The sequence below is a fragment of the Ceratina calcarata genome, unplaced genomic scaffold (genome assembly GCF_001652005.2).
Source record: "Ceratina calcarata isolate Rehan_Ccalc_2016 unplaced genomic scaffold, ASM165200v1 scaffold9.2, whole genome shotgun sequence".
Lineage (NCBI taxonomy): Eukaryota > Metazoa > Arthropoda > Insecta > Hymenoptera > Apidae > Ceratina > Ceratina calcarata.
Genome location: NW_017180368.1, coordinates 34229 through 60383, shown reverse-complemented (window position 1 = coordinate 60383; position 26155 = coordinate 34229). Strand labels below are relative to the sequence as shown.

General features: G+C 45.8%; 6 protein-coding genes across 11 annotated transcripts in view; 1 reads left to right on the top strand and 5 right to left on the bottom strand.

Annotated features, from left to right (window-relative positions):
• The window catches only part of Osi23 (DUF1676 domain-containing protein Osi23), a 2207-nt gene extending 1078 nt beyond the window's left edge, over positions 1–1129 (bottom strand). Inside the window, exons 1-2 of the mRNA XM_018035328.2 lie at positions 796–1129; positions 194–345 (exon numbers count right to left, since the gene is read on the bottom strand). Of these exons, the coding sequence (XP_017890817.1) occupies positions 194–345; positions 796–1106 (463 nt within the window). The 5' untranslated portion in view covers positions 1107–1129. The remainder of the gene's footprint in view (positions 1–193; positions 346–795) is intronic.
• Positions 1130–1879: 750 nt separating this feature from the next.
• Positions 1880–5889, bottom strand: LOC108631426 (adenomatous polyposis coli protein). The gene is made up of 8 exons (XM_018035340.2): positions 4879–5889; positions 4669–4813; positions 4438–4589; positions 3992–4325; positions 3516–3933; positions 3180–3428; positions 2899–3123; positions 1880–2828 (listed from the first exon to the last, which is right to left on the bottom strand). The coding sequence occupies exons 1-8, from the start codon at positions 5663–5665 to the stop codon at positions 2187–2189; spliced, it is 2952 nt and encodes a 983-aa protein (XP_017890829.1). The 5' UTR covers positions 5666–5889; the 3' UTR covers positions 1880–2186.
• A 124-nt stretch (positions 5890–6013) lies between these two features.
• SmD3 (small ribonucleoprotein particle protein SmD3) lies at positions 6014–6883 on the bottom strand. The gene is made up of 2 exons (XM_018035327.2): positions 6380–6883; positions 6014–6260 (listed from the first exon to the last, which is right to left on the bottom strand). Exons 1-2 carry the CDS (start codon positions 6693–6695, stop codon positions 6148–6150), a joined length of 429 nt encoding a protein of 142 aa, XP_017890816.1. The 5' UTR covers positions 6696–6883; the 3' UTR covers positions 6014–6147.
• A 173-nt stretch (positions 6884–7056) lies between these two features.
• Positions 7057–19698, bottom strand: drn (zinc finger AN1-type doctor no). 6 transcript variants are annotated; one of them, XM_026818867.1, is made up of 5 exons: positions 19409–19698; positions 14752–15062; positions 13309–13785; positions 11711–11882; positions 7057–11616 (listed from the first exon to the last, which is right to left on the bottom strand). In XM_026818867.1, the coding sequence occupies exons 3-5, from the start codon at positions 13591–13593 to the stop codon at positions 11468–11470; spliced, it is 606 nt and encodes a 201-aa protein (XP_026674668.1). In that variant the 5' UTR covers positions 13594–13785; positions 14752–15062; positions 19409–19698; the 3' UTR covers positions 7057–11467. The 6 variants fall into 6 exon arrangements, with proteins under 6 accessions (XP_026674668.1, XP_017890818.1, XP_026674670.1 ...); XM_018035329.2 differs by lacking the exon at positions 14752–15062; XM_026818869.1 differs by lacking the exons at positions 14752–15062; positions 19409–19698 and adding an exon at positions 16949–17299.
• Positions 19699–20391: 693 nt separating this feature from the next.
• Br140 (bromodomain-containing protein 140) lies at positions 20392–23723 on the top strand. Its single transcript, XM_018035337.2, has 5 exons — positions 20392–20638; positions 20726–20999; positions 21071–22808; positions 22893–23300; positions 23379–23723. Exons 1-5 carry the CDS (start codon positions 20519–20521, stop codon positions 23557–23559), a joined length of 2721 nt encoding a protein of 906 aa, XP_017890826.1. The 5' UTR covers positions 20392–20518; the 3' UTR covers positions 23560–23723.
• Positions 23724–23735: 12 nt separating this feature from the next.
• Positions 23736–25756, bottom strand: pyd3 (beta-ureidopropionase pyd3). The gene is made up of 5 exons (XM_018035339.2): positions 25526–25756; positions 25110–25360; positions 24419–24807; positions 24021–24338; positions 23736–23963 (listed from the first exon to the last, which is right to left on the bottom strand). Exons 1-5 carry the CDS (start codon positions 25651–25653, stop codon positions 23826–23828), a joined length of 1224 nt encoding a protein of 407 aa, XP_017890828.1. The 5' UTR covers positions 25654–25756; the 3' UTR covers positions 23736–23825.
• Between the last annotated feature and the right edge of the window lie 399 nt (positions 25757–26155).

Genomic DNA, 26155 nt, shown 5'->3' with positions numbered 1-26155 from the left:
TGTTTATTACGATTTGAAAAGATATGAAATAGATATATTATATTGATTTAATTATAATGAAATTAAGGGATGCATTCTTTTTATTGTTTAAATACTAGAATATTTTATAAAGCATATTCAACAAATCTTTATTACAGTTAAACTGATTGATTCGACGTGAAAATTTTATTATTATTTTTAATTTTTAACAAACCTTGAATTCTGTGACTGTCCACATCCGTGCTATTGACAGAGGCAAGACTGTTGGCCAAGTGATTCACGTCGACCTTAAATACATGAGTGCGTAGCACCCGCAATATTCGCCTTACAACAACGCTAGCCCAATTGGTATCGTCATCCACATCGCTGGAACCAAAGAAGAAATATAACTTCCCTTTGATAGACTTCGAAGAAGGTCTCAATTTTTGGAGACTTGTAGCTAATTGAACTTTAAGTTAATCTCGAGGGATCCTTTAAAAGAGCCAGTCACGACAGGTTGCGTGACCTGAACTTCATCCGTGATAAACGCTCGCTCGCTTCATTGAAGCTGCTCTTTGTATGATAGAGAAATAGAGCGGAGAGAAATCGCAAGTGCTTTATGTCGTCTCGTTACGAGTGCAGAGACAAGAACTATAACAGTAATAAATTCCATTGGACGACTAAACCGTGTAACGAATTTAACTGTGAATTTCATTTATGTAATAGGTCAATTTAATTATAAACGAACAGAACAACTAATAATATTAATTTAAGAACGAGGAATGTCATAAGAGATTTTCTTCAAATTATGAATTCCTACGAGAATTATTAAAATACCTCTCCGTGTAATTATCCGTAGAATTCACCCTGTCTTCGTTCAATCTGATCAAATTCAGCCCGTCGAACACCGGTATGACGTCATTGGCCAGGAGCGAGTCCAGCGTGGCGAGCGCGTGTTCCTGCACGCATGCCCGGAACTTCTCCAGAAAGTCCTGCTCGGAGTTGTTCCAAGGATCCAAAGGACAATTCTTAAGGAGGGTTCGTAACCCGTTGTACCACGTCGCTCTATCATCGCAACAGGCATCGCCCAGAAGAGCTGCCAAGAGGACCAATGCTGACACGTAGAATGCACTCGGGTGCAGCTGCATGCCCTTGACTCGTAAAACAGCGACAAAAGGGACTGAAAACTCGCCTCGGGCCTTCAATGCTCCAATGGCATCGCTACGTTAATTTAAACGCGATAAGAAATTCTTAATATTAAATTTAATATTCGACTGATTTTAGTTTTATATTAAAAATGTTACAGAATTCTTAACTGATCACTTGCACCATCATTATTATTGTATTGGGAAATTATTTGGATTTTTCTTCAAACGGAGGTACGTTCGTTCACTGAGTCAGTCGCGGTTTACTGTAAACGTGAATCAGGGGTATATGAAGATTTATACGTGCAGGAAATAGGTTTGGATGCCGGCCAGGTGGTCATTAGGATTCATCGAAGGGCAACAGGATAGCGGTCGAAAGGCGGTATCTTTTCATGCTCCAGCGAGCCCCGCTCTGTTAATCATCAACGAAATTATCCAGGGCTGAACGACTGATACTCGTGCCCAGCCCGCGGATCCTTTCAACTATTTAGTAAGTTTAGTAAGTTAGTACTTCAACCCTTTAATCCTGTTGACCTTTAAATAAATTCTTTTAAAAATCTTGTGGACACGAAACCGTTCGTCGCTTGGTTTTAAACGATGAATACTTATTGGCAGCCCGGAAATCGATAGGCGGATGCAAAAACTGGTAACTGTAATAAATAACAGCGTTCGGCGTTCTTCATTACACGTTTCCAAGCTCGCGTTTTAGATAAATATTTATTATCTCGAAGAAGTGGGGTTAAAAGTTCGATTGGACGTTTTATTGAAAAATCTGGTTACAATGGAGATCGAAATTTTATTCATCGACGCCATGTAACGTAACAATCGTAACTTTTATCAAATACGCTTATTCTTACAATGTACAACAGTTTAGGCGGTGGAAACCGAAGCGTAGAGTTACTGAAAGATAGAAGGAGATCATGATATATTTTTATTTAACGGAAAATATTCCCTTTGCACCATTTGATTAATTAAAATATATAAAACCCGAGGGGGACGAATCGATTGAAACATTTCTCAATTATACGCGAAATACGATTAGGCCCTCTCAATACAAAAATTCTTATTCAGTCTTGTACGAGTTTACGTTTTACAAACGTAAGAATTGTAACTGCAGATCGAGTAATTGTCCTCGGCTATCGTTTCACGGTCCTCGTTCACGTTCCCCTCGTTTTTGATTCCCTTCAAACGGTACTTGTTCCTGGGCATCCCGGAACTGATACACAGTTCTAAGAGCGCCCATTCTTCTATGGACCCGAGGGAACCCTCTTCGCTGAGGGAGCTGACGGAACTATGCCTGGAAGGAGCGACGTTCGATTTCACGACGTTTCTATAAGGCTCGTCGTCGTCGTTGTCGGCCCCGTGTAAAACGGGCGACCTGCAATTAGGCACCTCGGACCTCAGAATATTCTCGTTTACGTTACGTTGCCGCTCCGAATGAGAATACTTCCTAACACACGATAAAGCGTTCAACTTCTCGTACGGATTAACACCGTTTTTGAGAATCTGCCGATTCCTGGCCTCTTGCGACTTGGCAGAATGGAAAGTGCAAGATGAACCTCCGTGATGGTCGGTTTCTATAGGCTTGTGCGGCGGCTGAGTCTGCACCGTGGCGTTTCTCGTTGTGTAAGATTTGTTCGCGTAACAACCGGCAGTGTTTCTAGTCTTCGAGTAATCTTGTTGCTTCTTCGCGGAGGTAAACGAATTGGAAGAGACGTTCAAGGCCTGCGAGCATAAATTAAATTAACAACGTGGGATTGATTTATTATTTCATGATGTGAATCAAGAGAGCGACCTTTGGCATTCCAGATTTTATGCACTGAGCCAACATGATGTCTTCCTCCTCTTCTGACAGGCTTAAATTGTCCTCGTAGGGCACTGGTTTCTTCGGCTGCGGCTTGCTCCGTTCATTGTACTCTGGCTGTCGGTATGGAATGGACGACGGTTTTCGAGAAACCATTTTAGACTTCGTGGAGGTCTGCGATAACTGACCCATAAGCGTGGACATGTTCAACCTAACCTAAAGTTAACGTCTTTAATATTAAAATTCATAATACTTGAAATTATGATACGAACCTTCGGCATAGCGGATCTTATGCATTCGCTGAGGATAGCCTCGTCGTCTGAATTATTCGGACTGTCGAATGGATCGTTCTCGTTATCTAACGTTGCACGGGACATCGGTTTTCGGAGAATAGGATTTTTATTCGCGCTCTCCACTGGCGATGACGAGGGAGTGCCGCAGATGTTAAATCTCTGCGTTGGCACCTCAGTTTTCTGTGCAAATGGAATGCAATTCGTCGGAGGGGGGGTTATCTGTCGAACCTGAAACAACGAAAGATCGTCAAGTCTTCTGATCTTCTTTTAATTAATGAGAAAATAAATACATAGCATAAACGTTTCACGGGTTACTTTTGGTATTCCCGATTGAATGCACTCGTCAAGAATCTTCTCATCCTCGCCAGATAAATTGGAGCTCTCGTCGGAGAGATCGTTCCTGTGGCATTCGACTTCGTTCGATGATTTCACCTCTTCAGGCCTCTCCACGTCTTCCTGGACGCTAGGCATGGATAGAGCCGAGAGATTGGACTGGGAGCCCATGGGAGAAATATCTGCCGGCGTGTCTTCCGTGCAGTAAACGTGCACCGAGTCCGGAGCAGCCACGACTTCGATCGCAGGCTTCGCCTTCGAGGCAGTCGCCGGAGCGTCGGGAGTCACGAGAACCGGAGGCTCCAGCCTGTTCAAAACTGGCGTCCTTTGACAGCGACTCAATATATTCGATGGTTCTGGCTGGTGTGGTTTTTGCACAGTTTTGAACGATTGCCTGTACCTTTAAAATACGAATAATGAAATATGATAGTAATTGATGTGAGGTACTAATCGAGTACCTATTGTTCTGTATTCCTCTACTGATACAAGCTGCTAGAATGTCCTCGTCATCCTCGTCACCGTCGCTCACTTGCTCCTGCTCCTTCTCAGTCTCAACGTTACTAACTTTCTCCTCCGGCAAATTTACTTTATCGTCTTTCTCCACTTTGGTCTCAGTTTCTTTTGTTTCTTTCAACGGAGGCTCGGAAGTGTTCGGGATTTTCACCTCATCGTCGATCGTCAGAGAACTGAGACTGGTAGCCGTGGAGAATTCAATCGGCGTCGATTCCTCTTTGAACGTAGCAATATCGTCCTCGAAAACGCTGGTCGTCGTCGGACGACATTTCGGATAAGCTAAAAATAATCGGTCCTAAGAAAGATGTATCAGCGGTGAGACTCGGGCACACGCTGTGAATGAAAGTTTGCTTGGAATTTTCGTTCACCGGCGATCAACAACATTGCATACATAAATGTCGAACCGGCGGTCTTACTGCTTCTTCAGGTATTTTGCTTATGAAATCCGCGCACTGGTTTTTATGATTCCGAGGACTCGGAGGGATCGTTTGCGTCGGCGAATCTGGCAGTTCGCTCGGAGACACGACACCGCTGGTCCTACGGCTGAGTCAACACGATTTTAAATGAATCTCGTTTCATTCAAATATTGAATATCGAGGCACTTTGAATATCGAGGCACTACCTAAAGTCGCTGACGATGGAACTACGATCGTCGTGTATGGAATGCTGCTCGAATCCACTCAGAGAACCAAGGGAACTACAACGTGAGAACATTAAAGGTGTTTGTTCAGCGTAATAGTCTTGCCTGCTGAAGGTGACCATCTTGCCTGAAATAATAATCCAATAGATAAATAAGACTGTACTCAGAAACATCAAAGTAGAAATTGCAAACCTTCTTTATCCATAATCCTAGAATTATTCTTCCCCTCCGTGGGGCTATCAGTCTCATCTGATATACGTAAACCGTTTGCATTATTGCTGCTACTTGCAGCATCGACCCTTTCCGACACGTTGTCCTTATCAGAGGAATCTGTCGAGGGTGCTTTAGAAATCGTAGTAGTATTATTCCTCTGCGTAGCACTGCCAAGGGAGCTCAGAGAATTAGCCCTGGAGAATCCACCGGACGTCTCAGGTTGATAATAATTAATCAATTTTTCCGAGTTCTCAGAATTCTTCGAAGCTTCCAGTTTCTTTCCAAGACCGTCTTCGTTGCAATTGAGAGACAGGGAACGCTCGTAATTCATGCCTTCCTTGCGGTCTGACTTTTTGTTCTTTTTCTGCGAATCCGATCTGTCCTCCTTCGTGTCTTCCAGACGCAAATCGGACATGGAAGTCGCAGTGGAAAAATTGAACGGCGTTTCATACGGAGTACCTTCCGTGCAGTAAGTCTTCACCGTGTCTTCCTGCACGCTTCCTGGGAAATATTCCGGGCTTTGTTTCTCATCGTCGTCGGTGTCGTCCTCGGCGTAACGTAAACTGTAATCCGTCGGTTGGTCCAGATCGGTCTCGGCGTAATCGCCGAATAAATCCACTTTCGAGCCGCGTTCACCGAATTCTTTTTTACAAGATCGGTCGGTCGCGTTCTCGGCTGCGGTTTTCCTCTCGCTGTATTTCTTACTGTAGTCCACCGGCTGCTCGGACGTCTCGTCGTCGTACCTCTGCTCGGTACTCCTGTCCATCGCGATCGACTCGTCTCGCTCGTCTCCGAGAATCCCTTGTTCAGGACCGATCAATAATGGACGATAATTAAAATTATAGAAACTCTCGACTAGTTAATGATCGACTACAGCCAGCATCCTCGCTGATTCGATGTCAACGTTAATTACTAAGCGTGTCTGACCTGGCACCCCTGGCACTGCTCTGCAGGCTGCAAGGTCGACGGTCATTTGGTCAATGCATCCGAACGCATGGATTATAGCGCGACCTGGTGACGGTAAGGGGTATTAAGAAACGTACACAAAGAATATACTTAAAATATAGATATTTTTTATTAAACCTTATCAATATTGGAATATATAATACAAGAGTTGTGGAAAATCTGGAAAACCGCTCCATATTTTTATTATAATACTTCCACGTCTAATCATACTTCTTGTACAAACGATATAAGAAGATTGGTCACAGGCAGAATCAGTGTCCCTTGTTAGAAACTTCATTTTGTTTATCCTCGTCCTTTTCCTGCTTGAGATCCTCCAGGTTGGTTCTGTTGATTTAGCCACGGCGCCGACCCCGTACCTCTACCTCTCTGGTTCTGACCTCTGCCCCTCCCGCGCGCTAAGAAACAAAACCCAGCTAGTAAAGTCTATTGTGAAACAACGAGACACGGGCCTCTATTATTACTGTTCTAGTTTTCGTGTATTTTAACAGAAACTTGATGTAAGTTGGGTATGAACCTTGGGCGCGGAGGATAGCGGACTTCCCTCGGCCAGCGGTGCCTGAGCCCTTGCCACCAGGTCTCTTAAACATCGGCGCGTTCTTCAACATGTCCGGTAAAATGAGAAACCTGATTTTCGAGCCCCTGATATAAACGTTCTCTAACTGAGCCTCCCTACCGTCCCTGTAGGTCACCGTGATCTTCTCCATTTGACAGTTCATGTTGTCCTCGGCCTCCACTAATTTCCCGCGATACAACTCGCCCGTGTTTGTCTCGCAGGTTATGGTATGGCCCTCCGCTTCGTGGAGCACTTTGATCGGTACTCCTATCGACATTTTTAGTCACTTTTTCAACGACCACGACGATGCAAGTCCCTCCTGCGGCTACTTTAAGTTAATCGAAGACCGGATGGTCTTTCGGTTAAAAAATCCTTTGTAACGCCGCTTCGCAATCGCTGAACGAGCGTGTCGTTTACAACTGGAGCGGCGCGGATGCGGCAACTGCGAGCGAGCTTCCGGTACGCGCATGCGCACTGTTAATTACGAAACAAGTATTGCTCGTAAAAAATAAAAATTAGCGTTCATCGTTGCTACCACGATCTTATAAATATAAGATCGTGGTTGCTACTTTGGTCAGTGACAAAGTTCGTTAACGATTAACGAAAAAGGGACTTGTTTCAACATCTCTAGCTTTCTATTTTCAAATAATCCATATATTTATTGGTCATTAATTTCAGAGAGTGCTATCGGTTTCTTTTCATGATAACACACGTTGGAGTAATCGTCAAACTAGGTTCTCGCAAGATTTTCACCCCAGACAACGTTTACATATTATAATAATTAATAATAATAATAATAATTAATAATAATAATAATGATAATAATAATAATAATGATAATGATAATTCGACTAAAGGAAAACTCGTGTTTTCGTGTTCGTGCCTCCTATATGCCTTATTGTCCTAAGATTGCATCACTTTCGTTATTAATTGCTACGAATTCGCCCCTAAAGGAAACTGGTCAGCATCTTCCCTCGACTGAATAGAAAAAGGAGACCCCTCCTCCTGTTTACTAAAATTCGTTTCGCCTCGGGAGAGCCGCGAAACGCGAAATAACTTTGAATCTGTCGCGTCTCTTACAGGGCGGTAAATTTATATATATTTTGTCTGTTAAATATACATAAATATAATCCACTATAATTATTATAAACGGTCGCAAGAACCATCGGGAGAGAGATCGACATACACGATCGAAGAGAGATTTTGATAATAGCAGCTTTGCGGTTATTTGTTTTTTCTTTGCAAGGAGGTACGTCGTGAAAACGAAAGTTAGAGGAAAATCGTAAGAGTAGAAACGAATTAATAACATCGATATCCATTTTTTTTTTCTACCTACGAACGAACCTAAATAAGATATAATATATATCTAAAGCGTGTGTGTCATTGTCGAAAGAATGGTAAATTTATAATAATACGCAGGACGAGCCGCGTATAATAATTTCCAATAACTTTTCATTTCACATTACCGGGAAGATACAAAAGATCGCCTAAACACGAATCGTTTTTAAAACGTTTAAGTCCGACTCGTCCTGCGCATGAGATATTCAAAGTCGACGTTACTTCGTTCCTTTTTGTTTAATCGCTTAAACATACTAATATCAATCATGTAATAATTACAAGCATCGTTACGTCCTTAATATAGTCAGCCGAGCACTAACGCGGTGCTGTGTTGCCATCCGTCGTTCCCCCGGTTCGGATTGATTTATTTATTTAGTTCAACTGATCGCGAAAAATCAACCGTCCTCCGTTGGTTCCTCCCCGCACCCCCCCCCCTCCTCACCGTTTCATTCATTCAAAAAGCTTTCACACTCTCGCACAAACCGTCGTGTCTCCTCATGTCATTCGCTATAGGCAAGACTCGAACTCTCCCCGGTTAATTCGCGTTACAATCTTAGAAAAATATGCTATGCCTAAAATAGGATGAAGGCCTGAAGGCAACCGTTCCGTCGATATTATTGATAATCGGTGTGCGTACCTCCTCTTCTTCTAACGTCACTTCTTCTCTTCGGTTCCCAGCCGTCGCTCTATTCCTCTCGCTCTCTCGATTTCTTTCTCTCTCTCTCTCTCTCTCTCTCTCTCGCGCTCGCTCTCTCTTTCTTTTTGCCTCTAAGGTGCGCGCCACAACGAAAATCACTGCGCAACGAATCTCGAGAAAGCAAATTGCGAACGATATATCTTCCATTTTTCTTCTTATTCTTCTTCTTCTTTTTTTAACAATTAGAGGACTTTTCTGATCGGAAAATGTTAAATAATAATCGTATAATTTCAATCTGAGAGTCTGTCTCTCTCGAGGCCAACCAGACGAAAACGGAAAAACTGATCTGCATTAATTACCGCGGATTAATAATAATACAAACGAAAATGGACGCGTGTCGTGTGCATGTATTCGGAGTGTTCGGCGATGTAACTTCCCCTGATGATGAGTTCTATTGAAACAATACGATTTTTATTTATAACATTTCTTTTTCCATACGACGATTACAAAAATTGAAAAACCGTGACGACCAATAGAGTCTCACTCTGTACACATTAATAATATATTGTCCATTAGACATTACGTTCATCGTGTGTGTGTGTGTTATGTGTTTGTGGCTGTGTTCTAGTGTACTGTTATGTATATGTATTTTTATCTGTGTGTCTGTGATCACGGCAAATATAGAGTGTGTATATGCGAAAGTTCTGTCACGAATAAAATCGCTCTCGTTCATTCACACACACTCTTTCTCTCTTTCGCTCACTCTCTCTCTCTCTCTCTTCTGCAAAATACAATTATTTCGCTACGTCATAAAATAAATGACCATCGATAACGTGGCACTGAAATGAAAAACGATTCACTTTATTCTAATCAACGTAATTAATACAACGACTTCTTCTTTCTCTGTGCATCGGGTTTATGCCGTTCTCGTTTCGACGACGTCGCAAGATCTCGGAAAAAGAACAAAGCATCGATAATATGCACGTAAAAAATGAAAAACGGTATGGCGGCGGTGATCTCGCCTCTCACCCCTACATTCAACGCTCACAATTCGCCACGTACTGCCCACAGGACTCCGTCCGTAAAATCGCGAAACTCTCAGCGTGACGGCTATCGTGGTTTTCACGCACGTTCGAAAGAAGACGACGATACGCGGAGAAAGAAACACTCGGCACGAAAAACTTCACGAAGCAACGAAGAAATTATTCTGTTCCTTCATATGCTTTCTTTCTTTACAATAAGTTGCCTCGTGCAACGGTTCGTTTCTCGCCCAATCGTTTTAGTAGAAGCGACATAAAACTCAACATCTACAGCAGCTCCTTCATTACTCTCTCTCTCTCTCGCTCTCTCTCTCTCTCAACTACGAGCCTAGCCTAAGAAGAGTCAGAGACACGCTGAACAAAAAACTGAAACATACGCATCTGTTCTTTTTTTTCTTACTCGTTTTTCTTTTTTCCTGGATTTGTTTCGTTTCGTTAAAAAGTATTGCAACACGGAAGAAAATGGTTAAGACAGACGGAGAAACTGTTGTCGCTGTCGCTTTGTTTTATCGCTCGTCGATTAACAGGGCCGATGGTCGAGGGGCCTCTCATTGTTCTCTCACATCTGGCTGGCCTTTCGTCGTACAATGTGTATTTTAGCACCAATTATACGCTCAACAAATTCTTATTAAATTCGGAACGGGAAAAATGAACCTCGAGAAAGCCGGACTGGACGACTCACGTGGACACAACCTAATTTTTATCGTCTAACGACGTTCGATTCGCTTTTTTTTCTCGGGGAACCGCACGAAGAATTCGTTAACCCCTCCTCGGTCTCTGTCCTCCTCGCGGAGATCCGCAAAACGCGTGGCGTAAATAATTGATTTGCAAATATAGTTTGAAACATATTTAATGAGGAATAATGCTTGGTTATATTCACGTGAAATTGGACATAAACACACAGTACTACTTATACTTCATTGCATTATTTTTATGAATCAATAGACTAATATACTTAATAATTATTAGACTAATCGTTAAACCTAGGATTGTGATCACCCATCAACGTCAGCCACTACCTAAGCAACATTCCCTTTTTTTTTATCATTTTTGGATATTACGAACGGAAACAGAAATATAGATTATATGTATAATATAAAATTTTTTCTCTCTGTCGCTCGCTCACTCGCTCGTTCTCTCTCTCTTTCGGTTAAAACAAAAAGAAAAAAAAACACTCGTAAGTCCCAAATGAGACGTCTCATAAGACCGGCCACACCAAGGATCCGTGTTTCTCTTTCCCCTTTCATAGCTAAATTCCACGATCTCTTAAGAAAAATAAAAACAAACAAACACTTTCGTACGCCAATTTTGCATTTCGATCCATTTTCGTTTTTAAGTAAATTAATAAACATAAGAGATAGAATAATAATAAACCGTAATAATCGTAGTTAATAATAAAGGTAATAGTAGTAGTAAGCTGGCAGCGGTTAGAACCAAATATATTCTGGATATTTTTCCATTTCCTTTTTTTTCTTCTCTAAACTCTCGCCAAAGACGACAATCTGACATGGCACTGGCATCCAAAAATTTTTACTCGAATCATTCGTACACGCGCGGCACGCACTCTAATTTCCGTCCCTTAGTCCTCCCCAATGTTCCTTTCCTTTTCCTGTCCCACGGGAAATTTCGTCTGTGTCTCGGGCGTTCCTCTATATATATATTTGTATAATATATTATAATTTGCGTATTATCGTGGTACAAACCAATAGTTTCTTGTTGAATTTATCATTCTTTCCCTCGGTCGTCAGAAAACGAAGCTCGCACTTTCGCCCTACGCACGTTCTTAACACGACACCCGCCGCTTCGTTGCTCTCGCGCTCACACACCCTTTCACGCTAATTGCCCTGCTACACTCTCCCCCTTTCGTACACGACGTTCCTCTCATTCGCATCCAACCCCGGTCCCCCGCCCCTCGACGCGCAATCAGCTGCCAGATAATTTATCTCGATTTTTCTCCGTTTTTTTGTTTTATATTCTGTGTTTTGTTTATATAGTTATATAACCATTTTCCCAACGATCTACGCACTAAATAGTTCAAATTTTTTGCACTTTTTCACCAACAACAACTGGATTGTTGCGCCGAATCTCTTGAGCGCCCATTTCTCTGTAATCGAACTTGCAGTCGTGCTTGTCACTGTATCGATGCACAGAGCAGAATAGTCCCCCACAACGGCACTCGAATCCTGTCGACGAACAGAACAGCGAAACGAGACACGTGAATCAATTAAAAATAGACACGGCCTGCGTGGTTTTCACATGCAAACACGGCTTACTCACCCGTCAATCCAACTTTTTTGCGACACACGGCGCAACGATTTTTCTTCTTCTTAGATTCTTTGTCAGTCTCTTTGCCATCGAAGCAGTCATCTGCGTCCCCGCTGCTCACAGACCCCTCTGCTATCGCTCCACTGGTTACACCTACTTCACTTTCTTGATCTTCCCTGTTTATCTGTTTCGTCGAACAAAAACGAGGGACTCGTGTAGATATTAAACCCTGCAGGTTTGAATTTCTCGCTACCAGAGATGAGGACTTACTTCTTTGGGGTTGGGTAGATCCGTCGTTGGTTGAGGTATGGTAGGAATGGTAGGTTGGGCGGTAGTGCCTGTAGCTGCAGGACTACCGAAACCGCCTTGCAACGTGCCAGCGTTACCAGAGACGGTTTGCGATGTTGGTACAGTGGCAGCGGACACAGGAGGCTGCTGCTTCTTCTTCAGGTTTTCTTTGTAACAAAGAGAACAAAGGCCATCCGTGGCTGGCGAGCCATAGAATCCGCAGCCGCTGCGGCACAGAGCTTGCATAGGATTCGACTCTCGCTCCATCTTCTCTGTCCTCTCGTTTGAAACCGCAATGATTAAACAAGTCCTTAGATCTTCGGATATCCTATTTTCTTGCAATCACTCGAGGCTGCGCCGAGCAAATTGCAGTCAACTAAACGGGAGATAATTAAGCGTCTCTTGCCACAGCTCGCTCTCCAGTTGCTCCTTCTCGACCGCGTGTCACCATACATTCACCTATTAAAATACAGCACAGTTTAGCGTCTCGTAACCCGCGTGTAAAACCGGGTACGGTGGTCGGTGGTATGGGTCGGTCGGTCGGTTCGCGCGGAGGTTACGTTAAAAGCGTGTATGAGAAATCGCGAATCTCTACGACGAACGAAGGAATGCGATGATGTACAGAACAGAACTTTCGCCGCGGACTCATCCGACGGATGACGAGGCACGAACGTATAATTTTCGCGAAACTGTTGCCCCGATTAAACGTATATCCGCCACGGGTTGGCGATTCGTGGCGCGTTAGATCCGATTAACGAAAACCCGTGATCGGGTCCCGGTGCCGGTTTAAAACGACGATGGAAACGCAGCGATCATTGCACCATAGCAGACACATTATATCGATATCGACGGGATTAGCGGACAAACACAGCGTCGACGTCTCAGAGCTCGCCAGATGCACGGGCTGCTTTCATGTCGAAATTTTCACTTGCACACACGCACACCGAGAAGTTTACGCATAGAACCGGGAGAAATCGTCGGCGATATCTCGAGATCAAGGGCCGTTCCCTATAGTACAAAAACACACAAATTCCGTGCCCGGGAAGGAGAGAGAGAGAGAGAGAGAGAGAGAGAGGGAGAAGGACAGAAGGTGAAAGAGGAAAAGAGCGAAAGCGAGAGCGAGAGAGAGAGATACAGCGCGATTCCTGCGAGGGCAAAATAAAACCGAGAAATCGGTCGTACAGAAGGAAACAATCGACGGTGACGGAAGATAAAAAAAGAAAAGAAAAGAAAGAGAGGCAGCAGTAGGAAGAGGGACCTGACTCGTGTAGATATTAAACCCTGCAGGTTTGAATTTCTCGCTACCAGAGATGAGGACTTACTTCTTTGGGGTTGGGTAGATCCGTCGTTGGTTGAGGTATGGTAGGAATGGTAGGTTGGGCGGTAGTGCCTGTAGCTGCAGGACTACCGAAACCGCCTTGCAACGTGCCAGCGTTACCAGAGACGGTTTGCGATGTTGGTACAGTGGCAGCGGACACAGGAGGCTGCTGCTTCTTCTTCAGGTTTTCTTTGTAACAAAGAGAACAAAGGCCATCCGTGGCTGGCGAGCCATAGAATCCGCAGCCGCTGCGGCACAGAGCTTGCATAGGATTCGACTCTCGCTCCATCTTCTCTGTCCTCTCGTTTGAAACCGCAATGATTAAACAAGTCCTTAGATCTTCGGATATCCTATTTTCTTGCAATCACTCGAGGCTGCGCCGAGCAAATTGCAGTCAACTAAACGGGAGATAATTAAGCGTCTCTTGCCACAGCTCGCTCTCCAGTTGCTCCTTCTCGACCGCGTGTCACCATACATTCACCTATTAAAATACAGCACAGTTTAGCGTCTCGTAACCCGCGTGTAAAACCGGGTACGGTGGTCGGTGGTATGGGTCGGTCGGTCGGTTCGCGCGGAGGTTACGTTAAAAGCGTGTATGAGAAATCGCGAATCTCTACGACGAACGAAGGAATGCGATGATGTACAGAACAGAACTTTCGCCGCGGACTCATCCGACGGATGACGAGGCACGAACGTATAATTTTCGCGAAACTGTTGCCCCGATTAAACGTATATCCGCCACGGGTTGGCGATTCGTGGCGCGTTAGATCCGATTAACGAAAACCCGTGATCGGGTCCCGGTGCCGGTTTAAAACGACGATGGAAACGCAGCGATCATTGCACCATAGCAGACACATTATATCGATATCGACGGGATTAGCGGACAAACACAGCGTCGACGTCTCAGAGCTCGCCAGATGCACGGGCTGCTTTCATGTCGAAATTTTCACTTGCACACACGCACACCGAGAAGTTTACGCATAGAACCGGGAGAAATCGTCGGCGATATCTCGAGATCAAGGGCCGTTCCCTATAGTACAAAAACACACAAATTCCGTGCCCGGGAAGGAGAGAGAGAGAGAGGGAGAGAGAGAGAGGGAGAAGGACAGAAGGTGAAAGAGGAAAAGAGCGAAAGCGAGAGCGAGAGAGAGAGATACAGCGCGATTCCTGCGAGGGCAAAATAAAACCGAGAAATCGGTCGTACAGAAGGAAACAATCGACGGTGACGGAAGATAAAAAAAGAAAAGAAAAGAAAGAGAGGCAGCAGTAGGAAGAGGGACCTAACGTTTTTGATATCGCCCGTCGGCCGGAGGGGAGGGGGGTATAGGGGGTCGGGTGGGTTCGACGCGTTTGTCAAATGCTCCGCGGTGCGAACCTCGCGTTCTCGTCGCAATTAAAACGTCCGCGGATGATGAGGCGTGATCGAAGGAAACGTGATATTACTCACTTTCCAACACGCAGTCGTGTCGCAACCAACGCACAACATGGAGTAAGAATTCGTTCGAGGCATTTAAGTGGGCGCACCGCCGTCCTGTCCTCGTCGCGTGTTCGGGACACGTTTAGGGATCCGATGCGGCCGCGACGACCGATACTCCGACGGTTCCGTCGGCCGGGAGGTGTTCCCTCCTGAACGTCGTGCCTCTCGGGTAAAAATCCTGGCGGCGCAATTCTCGCCTCTGGCCACACTCTCGATGCGCGCGTTCGCTTTGTCTCTTCGGAGCCTTCTCTCGTTCCTTCTCTCTCCCTCCCTCGGGCGAGCTAAAACGAAACGTTACCAAATCGCCTCGTCTCTCTGTCTGTCTCTCTCGGTCTCGTTGCGCTCTCCTCGTTTCTCGCTTTGTGCGTGCAACTTCGCGCTCGAGCGCTCGATATTACTTAAACCCGAGGAACCTGCAAGGTCGAAGGAGAAACGATAGCGACGACGACGACGACGACGACGGCGGCGGCGACCAAGACGGCGACGACGACGACGACGACGACGGGCCAAATGTTTTCATGATGGCGATCGCTCGGCTCTCTGGGCGGACGTACAACCGACGACACACACGCGCGCACACTTGCCCGTCGAACGATAAGGTTATGGTATCTCGCGTAATTTACCGAGGCCTCGCCTCTTGTTTAGCGCGAACGCGAAACGCGAACAACGACGATATCCTTGTCCGAGGTACGACGGACGGGCGAGAGTAACGAACACGGCCGGTTCACGGATCCAACGGACACACACTCTCTCTCTCCCCAGAGAATACTTGAATTTCCGCCGCTTATTTTCGTCGCTCTTTTTCTCTTTCCTTCTCAGATTCGCACGTATTAACACGACTCACTCCTCGGTCTGGTTCCACGTCTGCGCGCACGGTACCTTCCTTACACCATGATTTTCCCGACTCCTCGGCCGCCTCTTTCCCTCCTCGATAATTGCTTGATAACGAACGCGATTCTCCTCCTCGCGGACAGAAAATTAATACTCGTCTGTACGTACGTACGCGTTTCCGACGACGAGTGCACGACGTGACGGTGTGTTTTATTTATACATTTCCAGAGCTGATCGGTAGATGTCGTGCCGCCGTCCCTATCTACGTGTCGTTCGATTAATGCCGACAGATGCGAAACGAAAAACGAGGGAAGGCCACGCTTTCTTCAGTCGAAGATAATAGAATTTCGATGAATGATAAGACTTCTGTATTCCCGATACCTCGAACAAAGATAGATAATCACGGTAAGCTATCAGCTAACGAACTCCTTAACAGGCGACCGTATCAGCCGCTTGTTTTCACTTTCACTGTACAAAAACCTCTCGCATGCCGTTAAACAGCAGTGATACAGTCGAATAAATTAATAACAGAGAGAACGTGCATATGATCACGTCGCAGCATCCTTTTTCACTTAAACAAGGAAACAATTGATGGGAAGCATTTGACGGATCCTAGATAGGACCTGTTGCTTTGACGGATAAGAAAAATGCGTTTGGAGGACGAACAATAAAGGCCGTTAAAATTTAGGACGGGTTTTAAAGGAACGGGATTTAAATCCGTTAGTTCCTCGGAACCAGTGACGTCACTGTAGGTAATTGAAAGAAGAATCAAATGGCGATCACGTGGTAGGAAGTTCCAGGAGGGGTGGAAACAAACGTGGATGAATCTGCATGCGAGATTCCTTTCTTTCGATCTCGAAAAGTTGCCAGCGTTATTGAGAGAGGCCCGTGTATAGAGGTGCTCCTCCTTGAGCTCTAATATTAGTTACCCGTCGAATTGCATTCGTGCGATAAACGCCTAACTGACTGACGAGTCGGCCGTGTATCAAAATTAACAATGAATCCACGTGACGCAAGAACAGTTCGTTGTTAGCGCAAATAAACCGCGCGTGCAATGACTCGTTTTTTCGCCTAACCCTGAGTGGATCGCTGGATCCACTCGGGATGCAGCAGCGTCGCATTAAACGCGGAAGGTTATCGGACAGCTAAGCGATTTAATTATACGCGTGACCCGAAAAATTTCACTTCCGTGTATCGCGATAAAAAAAATTATCCAACGGGACGTTCTGCCAATTCGAAAATCATTCATCGAACGAATGAATCGTAGCAGTTTTCAGGGAGATTCATTTTTATTTTGTTTTTTTGGAAAGCGTTGAGATTTATCAAAATTATCTACCTTTCGAGAAGCGTGACGTCGCTGGTGTCAAATTGTCTCGGTAAACAATTCTCTAACGCGTAAAATCGAATTACGAAATTACGCGGTCCACTATTTTTAACGTCGCCGACATAAAACACAATCCTCGGTCGAACGGTTCGACGTGACGCACTTATAGCGGTCTGACAATGACAATAACACTCGTCCCGCGGCGACCAATTAAAAACGATGGTGTTCAATGAAAGTTACCGGAGCAAATAGGATTGAAGAACACTTTCTAACGGAAAGTAACTAGCCGATTTTTAAGTACAGTTTTCTCGCGTGCGAAACGATCGCACCGGCCACGACCGAAACCGATGCTCGACTGGCTCAGTTAGTCGCGATTACTCGTCATCGTATCGTGTAGCGTTTGACTCATTTTCTCGACAATGACGCGTTCCTGTTTTCCGCTTTAACTTATCTGGGTTCGCTTTTGTTCCCGATTGGGAAAAACGCTCGGTCTTCGAACTTCTTTCAACGGTGTCAAAGGCCGCGACAATAGAAATTACTAATCGCAGCCAACTGCTCGAAAACAACTAGTCACCGTACGTGCAACGACGTATAAATCACGCCGATTTGGTTCCCGCTTGTTTACGCTAATACAATCTCCGATGAATTCCAATCCCGCACGTATTTGCATGACAGATACATAAGATTTCTTTTCAAGTTGCGTAACGAACGCGGTCTAGTATGTGGCAAACAATTATATTAGGAATAATCGGCTTTTGTGTAAAAGAAAAAAAGTAATGAGAACGTAATTGGGAATTAGGCTCGAGGTGAGTTAAACGGAAGTGCATAAAAACCCGGCGGTGGCAAAACAAAGAGGAGGGATGGATAAAGGCGGTCTAAAATAGTCGCGATTGTATTTTGGCTGTCAGTCAACTGCGGCCTCTCATTGTTCTTACGAAATCCATCTGTACAGTCCAATGACACGTGCAGGGAATACCTTCGGGCACGTCGCACGTACATGGTCACGGATTTTTATTATCGGTTCATTCAAACCGATAAGCGACTGACTCACGTCGAAAAGCGATATCGCAACGTTTCGCACGCAGTGACTTGCCGGACTGGATTTGAACTTCGCGCTGGATCTACGCGTGGCAACGTCGGATCTACGATTAAGCATCTTCTCATTATTAGTGGTAATTTCGCGTGCAGCCATTTTAACACTCGCGAAGAAAGCGAGGTGTGGCTTGCTCGGCTGGATGATGAATCGAACGCCGTGTACAAGTACACATAAAGTGAACACGGTTGATTTTATTTCGCGGATGAACCGCGTTAAGTTCGCGTGGTCAGCGGGGAACGCGGTCGCCGTGGCCATCGACGCAACGATAAACCGCCGCTCTACCCGTGGGTGGTTCGATTTTCCAACCTGGTGAATGCCACCTATGGATTCCCGCACACGCGAGAGAGTTACGATCGCCGCCGCCGCCTCTTCCTCCTCCGCCACTCCGATAGGAGGCTGCGACACGGGGAGGAGAGATAACAGCGAGAGGGACGGTATTTAAAACGAGCCGTGGCTCGCATGTTCGCGATGCGTGCCACGATGATGAAAGTCATCTCTATCATTTCGACTGCCACGAAGAGATAAGATTCCTGGGGAAAACGAGCGCGTTCTCGGGGCAAGGGTGGAGGTATTATAACCTCAAAGCGAAACCTGCGACTCATTAGGAAATTGCTTAACTAGCGTGGAACGGCGGCGGGCCTCTGATTGGACGTTATTAGAGGTTCGATTCGAGGCAGCGTCCACGACGATTCCTCGGGTATTGTGTAACTAAATTAGTCGGGAATAGACGAAAGAATAGAAACGGGCATCGTCGAGTCCAGGGAGCGCACGGGGAGCCGTGAGAGGTGGGGATTTAAGACCAGTGCGGATGTGGGTGCACGGAAGGGGGTACGAAAACCGCGGGGGGAGGTCCGCAGGGAGGATAAATGCATAAGTGTGCATTTGCGCTTGAATCGCGATCGGCGCTGCTGCCGTCATCGGCACACATGCACGCATCCACTCAAGCAAGCACGCAGGTACGCAGGCTGGCAGGTAGGCAGTTAAAGAGCACGAAGGAACGGAACACGGAGAGACATGGCTTCTATAATATCCTTGAGAAACGTACGCACACCTCGCTTGGGAATTGCGTCGTTTCCTTTGTCCCGCGCGCGTAACGCGTATTCCACGTCGCGGCCGGACATCTTTTTATCGGGAGAAACGGGCCGGAGAGTCGGGGGATCAAAGAGAAGGGCACGGAAGCGAGAGGGAACGGGACGTACGTATACACCCGAGGCTAGACCTCGCCGTGGAGAGAGAAGAAAAAGGAAAAAACTCGGCAGCGTGTGTGTACGCGTTAAATCGAACGGTGCCGCGGGTCACCCCGGACCCCGTAATTCACGGTTATTCGGTAAAAATAGTCGCCGTTGACGAGCGGATCGCGGGATTGCAACACTTACCAAGAGCTGTTGCGGTGTAGCAGGGCGCAATATGTCAGCTGACTTGACGTGTGACCGATCGTAATCCTGCGCCAGTATCCGACATAATTCTCAGCGGAACATCAAAGTCCCTCGACGCACGAATCCAGTTAATTCCGGTTGCCCCCGCGCGACCCGCACTCTCACTGAACACAGGCTAAGGTTTATCTAGCTCAAACTCTCTGGCCCGATGCAAACGAAAACTTTCGATTACGACAATGCGAACCAAAGCTGCGGACACGGGAGCAAATACTGCTGATGACTGGTGTAAAGTTAGATCTCTTACCCTCCCCCACTACCGCGCACTGAGTACTCAGAACCAGGGTCGACAGGCTCAAACGGCGCTGCTCTTCGAATACGATCAGCTCTCGACAGGCAGCGCCAGCATCGATCGAGATTATCGCGCTTTCGAAATGGAATAACAACTTTCGAAAATATTTAAATATTTGTAATACCTCCTCCTAAGATTAATGATAACGTTGTATGTTTTCTAATACGCAGATCTTACGAAGAGTCACTTCTCACCGTCTATCATAGAAACTGCACGTCTCTCTCGGCTCTTCGACACGTAATGGCGGCTTTCTATCATAATTGTTCTAGAAAAAAAAGATTGTAAATAAAACGTGTATTTTAAAATAAACTGCGTACTTCGCCGAACGAGTCTTGTTATTATATAGGAGAAATCTGAGCACGTTTGAACAGGGGATAATGGAGATAAATTTTTCTGATGATTCACCAATTGAAAGGCGTTTCATTCCGTGAGGAACTCGTGCCATTGGCGAGCAAACGCGTCGTTATAATAATACCAGTTATTATTAAGCTTGCCGCCTGAATTGGTTAGCACTGCACTTACCTGTTCAAACATTCGTGAGCGTTCCTTTCCTCGTCGAATGCAATTTAATGCAAGTAGATAGCATACGACGGGCGGTATGCGCCTGAGAATGAGGGATGGGTTAGTTTCGATGCACGAAACCGAAACAGATTCGTAGCAGAATGCTTTAAAAGTACATATAAAAACGGGACAAAAGTTTATGAAAGTGCGGGTGATCTAACCACGTTCGTTTACGGCGAGGGGCGGGATCGTGACCGAAGATGAATACCCCGCAGTCGAACAAAAAAAAGGGGAGGAGCAGAATCGGTATCAACAACGATACCGGCAGTCCCGCGAACGCCGAAACACTGAACACGCAGGAATCTTCGAAATTCGTTTTGGTACGCGACACGTTTTAAGATTACAAAGTGACGATTGAATAAAACGCACAATAATTATTATTCCTAAATGTATTTATCATCTTTCAGGTGAATCCTATCGGTGAAGAGAACAAGTCGTTCAAAATTGGGATCAATGACCTTGTTCCTATCATCTCTTTGGAAGGAAACAGTTTCGATGACAAGAACATGCCTACGAAGGGGATGCCTACAGACAAAGAGAGGGAAGAGAAGAACGTACTCAGTAGCTTACCCGTTGCCAATGTTCACGAGATCGAGGGATACGAGGAACAACTCGGTGTGGCGGAACCGCTCCCGAATTCTTACATCAGATTCATGGAACGCAGTGGAGAAGAACTTGATGGTGCGTTACATTTTTCTAAATACACTTCCTGTAAACATAACTTTATACTGATTTTCGATTTTCATTCTTAGGTGAAGTAGAATACGATCTGGACGAGGAAGACACTGCTTGGTTGTCTATAGTAAACGAGAGGAGACTAGCCTCTGGCTTGAGTCCACCGTTAGAACCCGATACTTTCGAATTGTTGATGGACAGGCTGGAAAAGGAGTCGTACTTCCAGCAACAGAGTAACGGCGGCGGTGGGATTGCGGCCGACGAGGACGCGGTTTGTTGCATTTGCATGGACGGCGAGTGTCAGAACAGTAACGCGATCCTCTTCTGCGACATGTGTAACCTCGCCGTTCACCAAGACTGCTACGGCGTACCGTACATTCCTGAGGGACAATGGTTGTGCAGGAGATGCCTGCAGAGTCCATCACGAGCCGTGGACTGCGTTCTGTGCCCGAATAGAGGCGGCGCCTTCAAACAGACCGACCGGCCGGCGACGTGGGCCCACGTGGTGTGCGCCCTGTGGATCCCAGAAGTGAGGTTCGCCAACACGGTGTTCCTAGAGCCGATCGACAGCATCGAGAGCATACCTGCGGCTCGGTGGAGGCTCACGTGCTGCGTTTGTAAACGCAGAGGGTCTGGCGCGTGTATACAGTGCCACAAGAGCAACTGTTACGCAGCGTTTCATGTGACGTGCGCGCAACAGGCTGGCCTCTGCATGCGGATGAGGACAGTACAACCTGCGAACGGGGAGCCGATGTTAGTACAAAAAACGGCTTACTGCGAGGCCCACACGCCTCCTGATTACCAACCTTCGACCAATCCCGCAGACGCGAGGAGGCGAGCGATCGCGAACAAGAAAAGCTCTTCCGCTCCTGTTATCTCGATTCCAACCATACCACCGGAGCGTATTAAAGAGATCGCCAGTCTGGCCGAAGGACTGCCTAAACGGAGCCAGTTGATACAACGGTTGATAGCGTACTGGACCTTGAAACGGCAGTACAGGAACGGTGTCCCGCTTCTCAGGAGGCTTCAGAGTTCGCATCCTCAGTCAAGGCCACCTCCGCTCGGTGACGCCTCTTCACCGCCGCCGGACAGTGAACTGCGCGGGGAGATGTACCGCCAGTTGAAGTATTGGCAATGCCTGCGGCAGGATCTCGAGCGGGCGCGACTACTGTGCGAGTTAGTCCGCAAACGGGAGAAACTGAAGAAGGAATTGTTCAAAGTGAAGGAGAAATGTTTGTGGTTCGAACTACGCCCACTGGAGAGCATTCTGCGTACTTTGTTAGAAGCGATCAAGGTGAAAGACGTGAACGAGGTTTTCGGGCAGCCGGTGAACATCAAAGAGGTCCCGGATTATTTAGATATCGTGACCCATCCCATGGACCTCTCCACCATGCAGACGAAAATCGAGAGGCAGGAATACGACACGATCAGCGCGTTCGAAACAGACTTCAATCTAATGGTGAATAATTGTCTGGCCTACAATCGTAAAGACACGATGTTCTACCGGGCGGGGATCAAGATGAAGGAGCAGGGAGGTGCCCTCATTGAACAGGCACGGAAGGATTACCCGGAATTGGACCCGGCCGGTGAGAACGAACAAACGGCGTCTAAGTCCCGAAAGAGGGATCGCGCGAACAGAAGTCGCGGTGAGACCGAGTTACAATCCGGGGAGAAAGACGTTGGCGGAGGCGGGGTGAACAGGAGAACTGCTGTTTTATTCACTCGCAAAGCGAAGGCGAGGGCTAGCAGAAGTAATCAGATGTTCGTTTTGGAGGACGATAAGAAGAAGCAGAACGACAGTTTCAAAGTCTATAGGTGCGTAATTCTCTTCAGATAATAAAAAGACATCCAAAGTAAATCCATTTTCAAATGGTCAATCGATAAAATGAATTTTTACAGAAGCGGGACGATGGACAGTGACGCGGCTGAAGGCGAGAGTCAGTCGTCGAGCTGCAGCAGCTGCTCGACGAGCAGATCGACTACCCCAGATGTGGAGGAGGAGAAACAGAAACAGCAGGAAGACGAGACTAAGAAAGAACTAGAGAGCAAGCAAACCCCGACGAGCAAGCAAACGCCGGCGAGCAAGCAAAGCCCGGCGAGCAACGGCTTGGAGGCTCTTCAACTCGTCTGGGCCAAGTGTCGCGGCTATCCGTGGTACCCGGCTCTTATAATAGATCCTAACACGCCGAGAGGCACGGTGCACAAAGGTGTACCGATACCAGCGCCACCCGATGACGTACTGGCGCTCGCTGTTAATTACAAGGAGCCTGTATTCCTTGTTCTCTTCTTCGACACCAAAAGAACATGGTAATTGTAATTTTATCTCTTCGTGTTATAAGAAATTCTGATATAAATAATCCTGACGGACAAACTTAATTGTTACAGGCAGTGGTTGCCTGGTGAGAAATTGGAGAAGCTGGGCGTTTCGCAAAAAGTGGACGAAGCGAAGTTAATCGAATCTCGTAAGCCCACAGATAGAAAAGCGGTGAAAAAAGCGTACCAAGACGCGCTTAATTACCGAAAACAGACACACAACACAACGTTGGCCGCTGGTGCAGCGAGTTAATCTCGCGGAGAAAATTCTTAACCGTAGTACCCCTCACCCCCGATTGGGGAGTTGTAATTATGTAAAAAGTATTTTAAACTAGGAGTGTAGCTTACGCTTATCATTTTCCAACAACTTATTTATATTTTTAAATAATGACTGAGAATAAAACTGTTTATACGAAACTCAGTTTTAGATTTCTATTCAAATGCATTTGTATATTTCTTCGAAGATTTATACATGTTTAGTAAAAAAATATGTAACTCGTTTTCATCTCTCGGGCCCGTTTACTTTTGCATCGTCTTCTTCGTTTGGATGGATGAATGTTTCATTTGCTCAGTTGTCTCCCCTGTATGGTTGAAATGCAAATGTTTCTCCACGTACTCGCACAGTTCTTTCGAGTACATGTCCAATCTCTGGGTCATCTGGAATTAAGATATTCAGTTAGTAAGTGTAAAATCTTCTGATTGAATGTTACGTACTCTGAGGCACCAGAAGTCTTTCATCTGGCGACACAAGTTCAGATCCATTTCGCAGACGAGGAGGCCATCTTTACAGCGGCTCAGGCCTGGAGTTCTGGCACCGTCCGGAGCAGTGATGTAGCTGGACCCGTAGAAATGCCCAAAGTCGTGATGCGCGGGACCACCGTCGCCTGATGTGAACTCATGGGGGAACTTCTCGGTTCCAACGCGGTTGATAGCGCAGGTATAATAGCTGTTAGCAATAGCTGCGTTTCTCGCCTCGATGGACCATAGCGGTTCAGATGTATGGCTAGTAGTAGCAGACGGATTGAATACAATCTGCAATTTACAATTCGATTTCTCCGTGAAGTACTTGCGCTATGTTTAATGCGTTTATTTATTAAGAAGGTAAATCGTACTTCTGCTCCGTTCAGACCTAACATCATCCAGTTTTGGGGATGATGCCGGCCGTAGCAAATGTTGATACCAATGCGTCCGAAACTGGTGTCGAACACAGGGTGTCCCGTGTTCCCTTCCATGTAATAAGCGGATTCGTTGAAATCGCCTACACGAGGGATATGGTTCTTTCTCTGCTTGCCAATTATTGTCCCATCCTTTTCAATCACCACGGATGTGTTCCACAAAGTCTCGCCGTGTGCGATGTCTCTCTCGAGAATCGGGCAGACAATCACCATTCCGTGTCTGTGAGCCAGCTCGCGCATCAGAATTACAGTCGGACCGTGCTCGGCGTCCTCAGCCAGTTCGCACCAGGGGTATTTCTCGCGGGTGCAAAACGCGAATGGCATAGCTACAAGTTTCATTTTTTCATGTTTTGTATGATTTTTTTAAACAACTGTTTTTAGAAGAATTAAATCTGATGTATAGAAGAAAGTCGAAGACAGCCTCGCCGTTCTTATCTAATCTACCGATACTAATTTAAGACCGGAATTACATAATTCTATTTACATTCAAGGTTTTATGTACATATCCTCAATATACAGTCTTATCAAGAAAACAAGTTAACTGCGGACACAAAATGGTCTCTTATATATTCAAGAAGCTGCCCAAAACATAACTATTAAATTATATCCTGTAGATCTTCGGACTCACCCCAAGCCTCCTGCAGGCATAGCACGTTGACGCCGCAGGTCGCGGCATAGTCTACGTATTTTTGGATCTTCAGATGCAGTGCGTTCCTTTGTTTCTGCAACGGCTCAGTCGTCGGCAACACTATAGAGTTTTGAATCAACCCCACGCGGACTACGCGCGGAGGACGCAATTGTTCCTGCACGCCGCCACCCATAATATATCCATGGACGTCGAGGTCATGGCTTCCTGACCACGAAGGAAGATGCAGCGGCCTGTTCGTAACGCAAAGACAAAAGGCCTGAGTTTCTCTCGTCTCGGAGTAAACACAATTTATTTATAGGCGATTTCTCAGAAATTTTCCGAATACACAAACTCTAAAAATATTTCCTACCGAAACGGTGTTTAAATTATTTGATAAACGAAAATAAAATTCTTACTGCATCTCGCGGCCCAAGATCAGTCGTTTCACCTCGGCCAGCTCCTTTTCTGGTAAATTCTTCTCCAGAATCTCTTCCAACGTCTTGTCGAACATCGGGTTCATCTTCTCGAACGTCGGTATGCTCATGTCTTGATTCTTCGGCACCGGCACTGCGTCTGAACTTAAATTACCCGTTCTTACCGCGTCTAACTGCTGCCGACTCGGGAACTGATTTATGGTGGGATCTGGATTTGACGAGCTTTATATTGTCGCCGTATCAGGCCACGTCTCGCTAATCTTTATCAACGCACGCTTTTTCAACTAGCTTTAATTAATTATTATTATTATTAACGTTATAACGAGCAGTCGCTATCTCTGTCGTACCTGGCTGCCAGAGCAGGACGGAGTACTAATTAAGTATTATTTAGATTATTCTTATATTCGCGGTTCACGAAGATTCGACACGAATTCATCACGTATTCTTCAATATTATACAAGATTATTATATTTATCGTTATGATAATTAAATATATATATGATTTAATGTGTATTATATATACTGGACAGACAGTATAATGAGTACTTTATTATTATTATATTTTATTAATTATTATTATTAATACTTTATATTTATTTATATAAAAATATA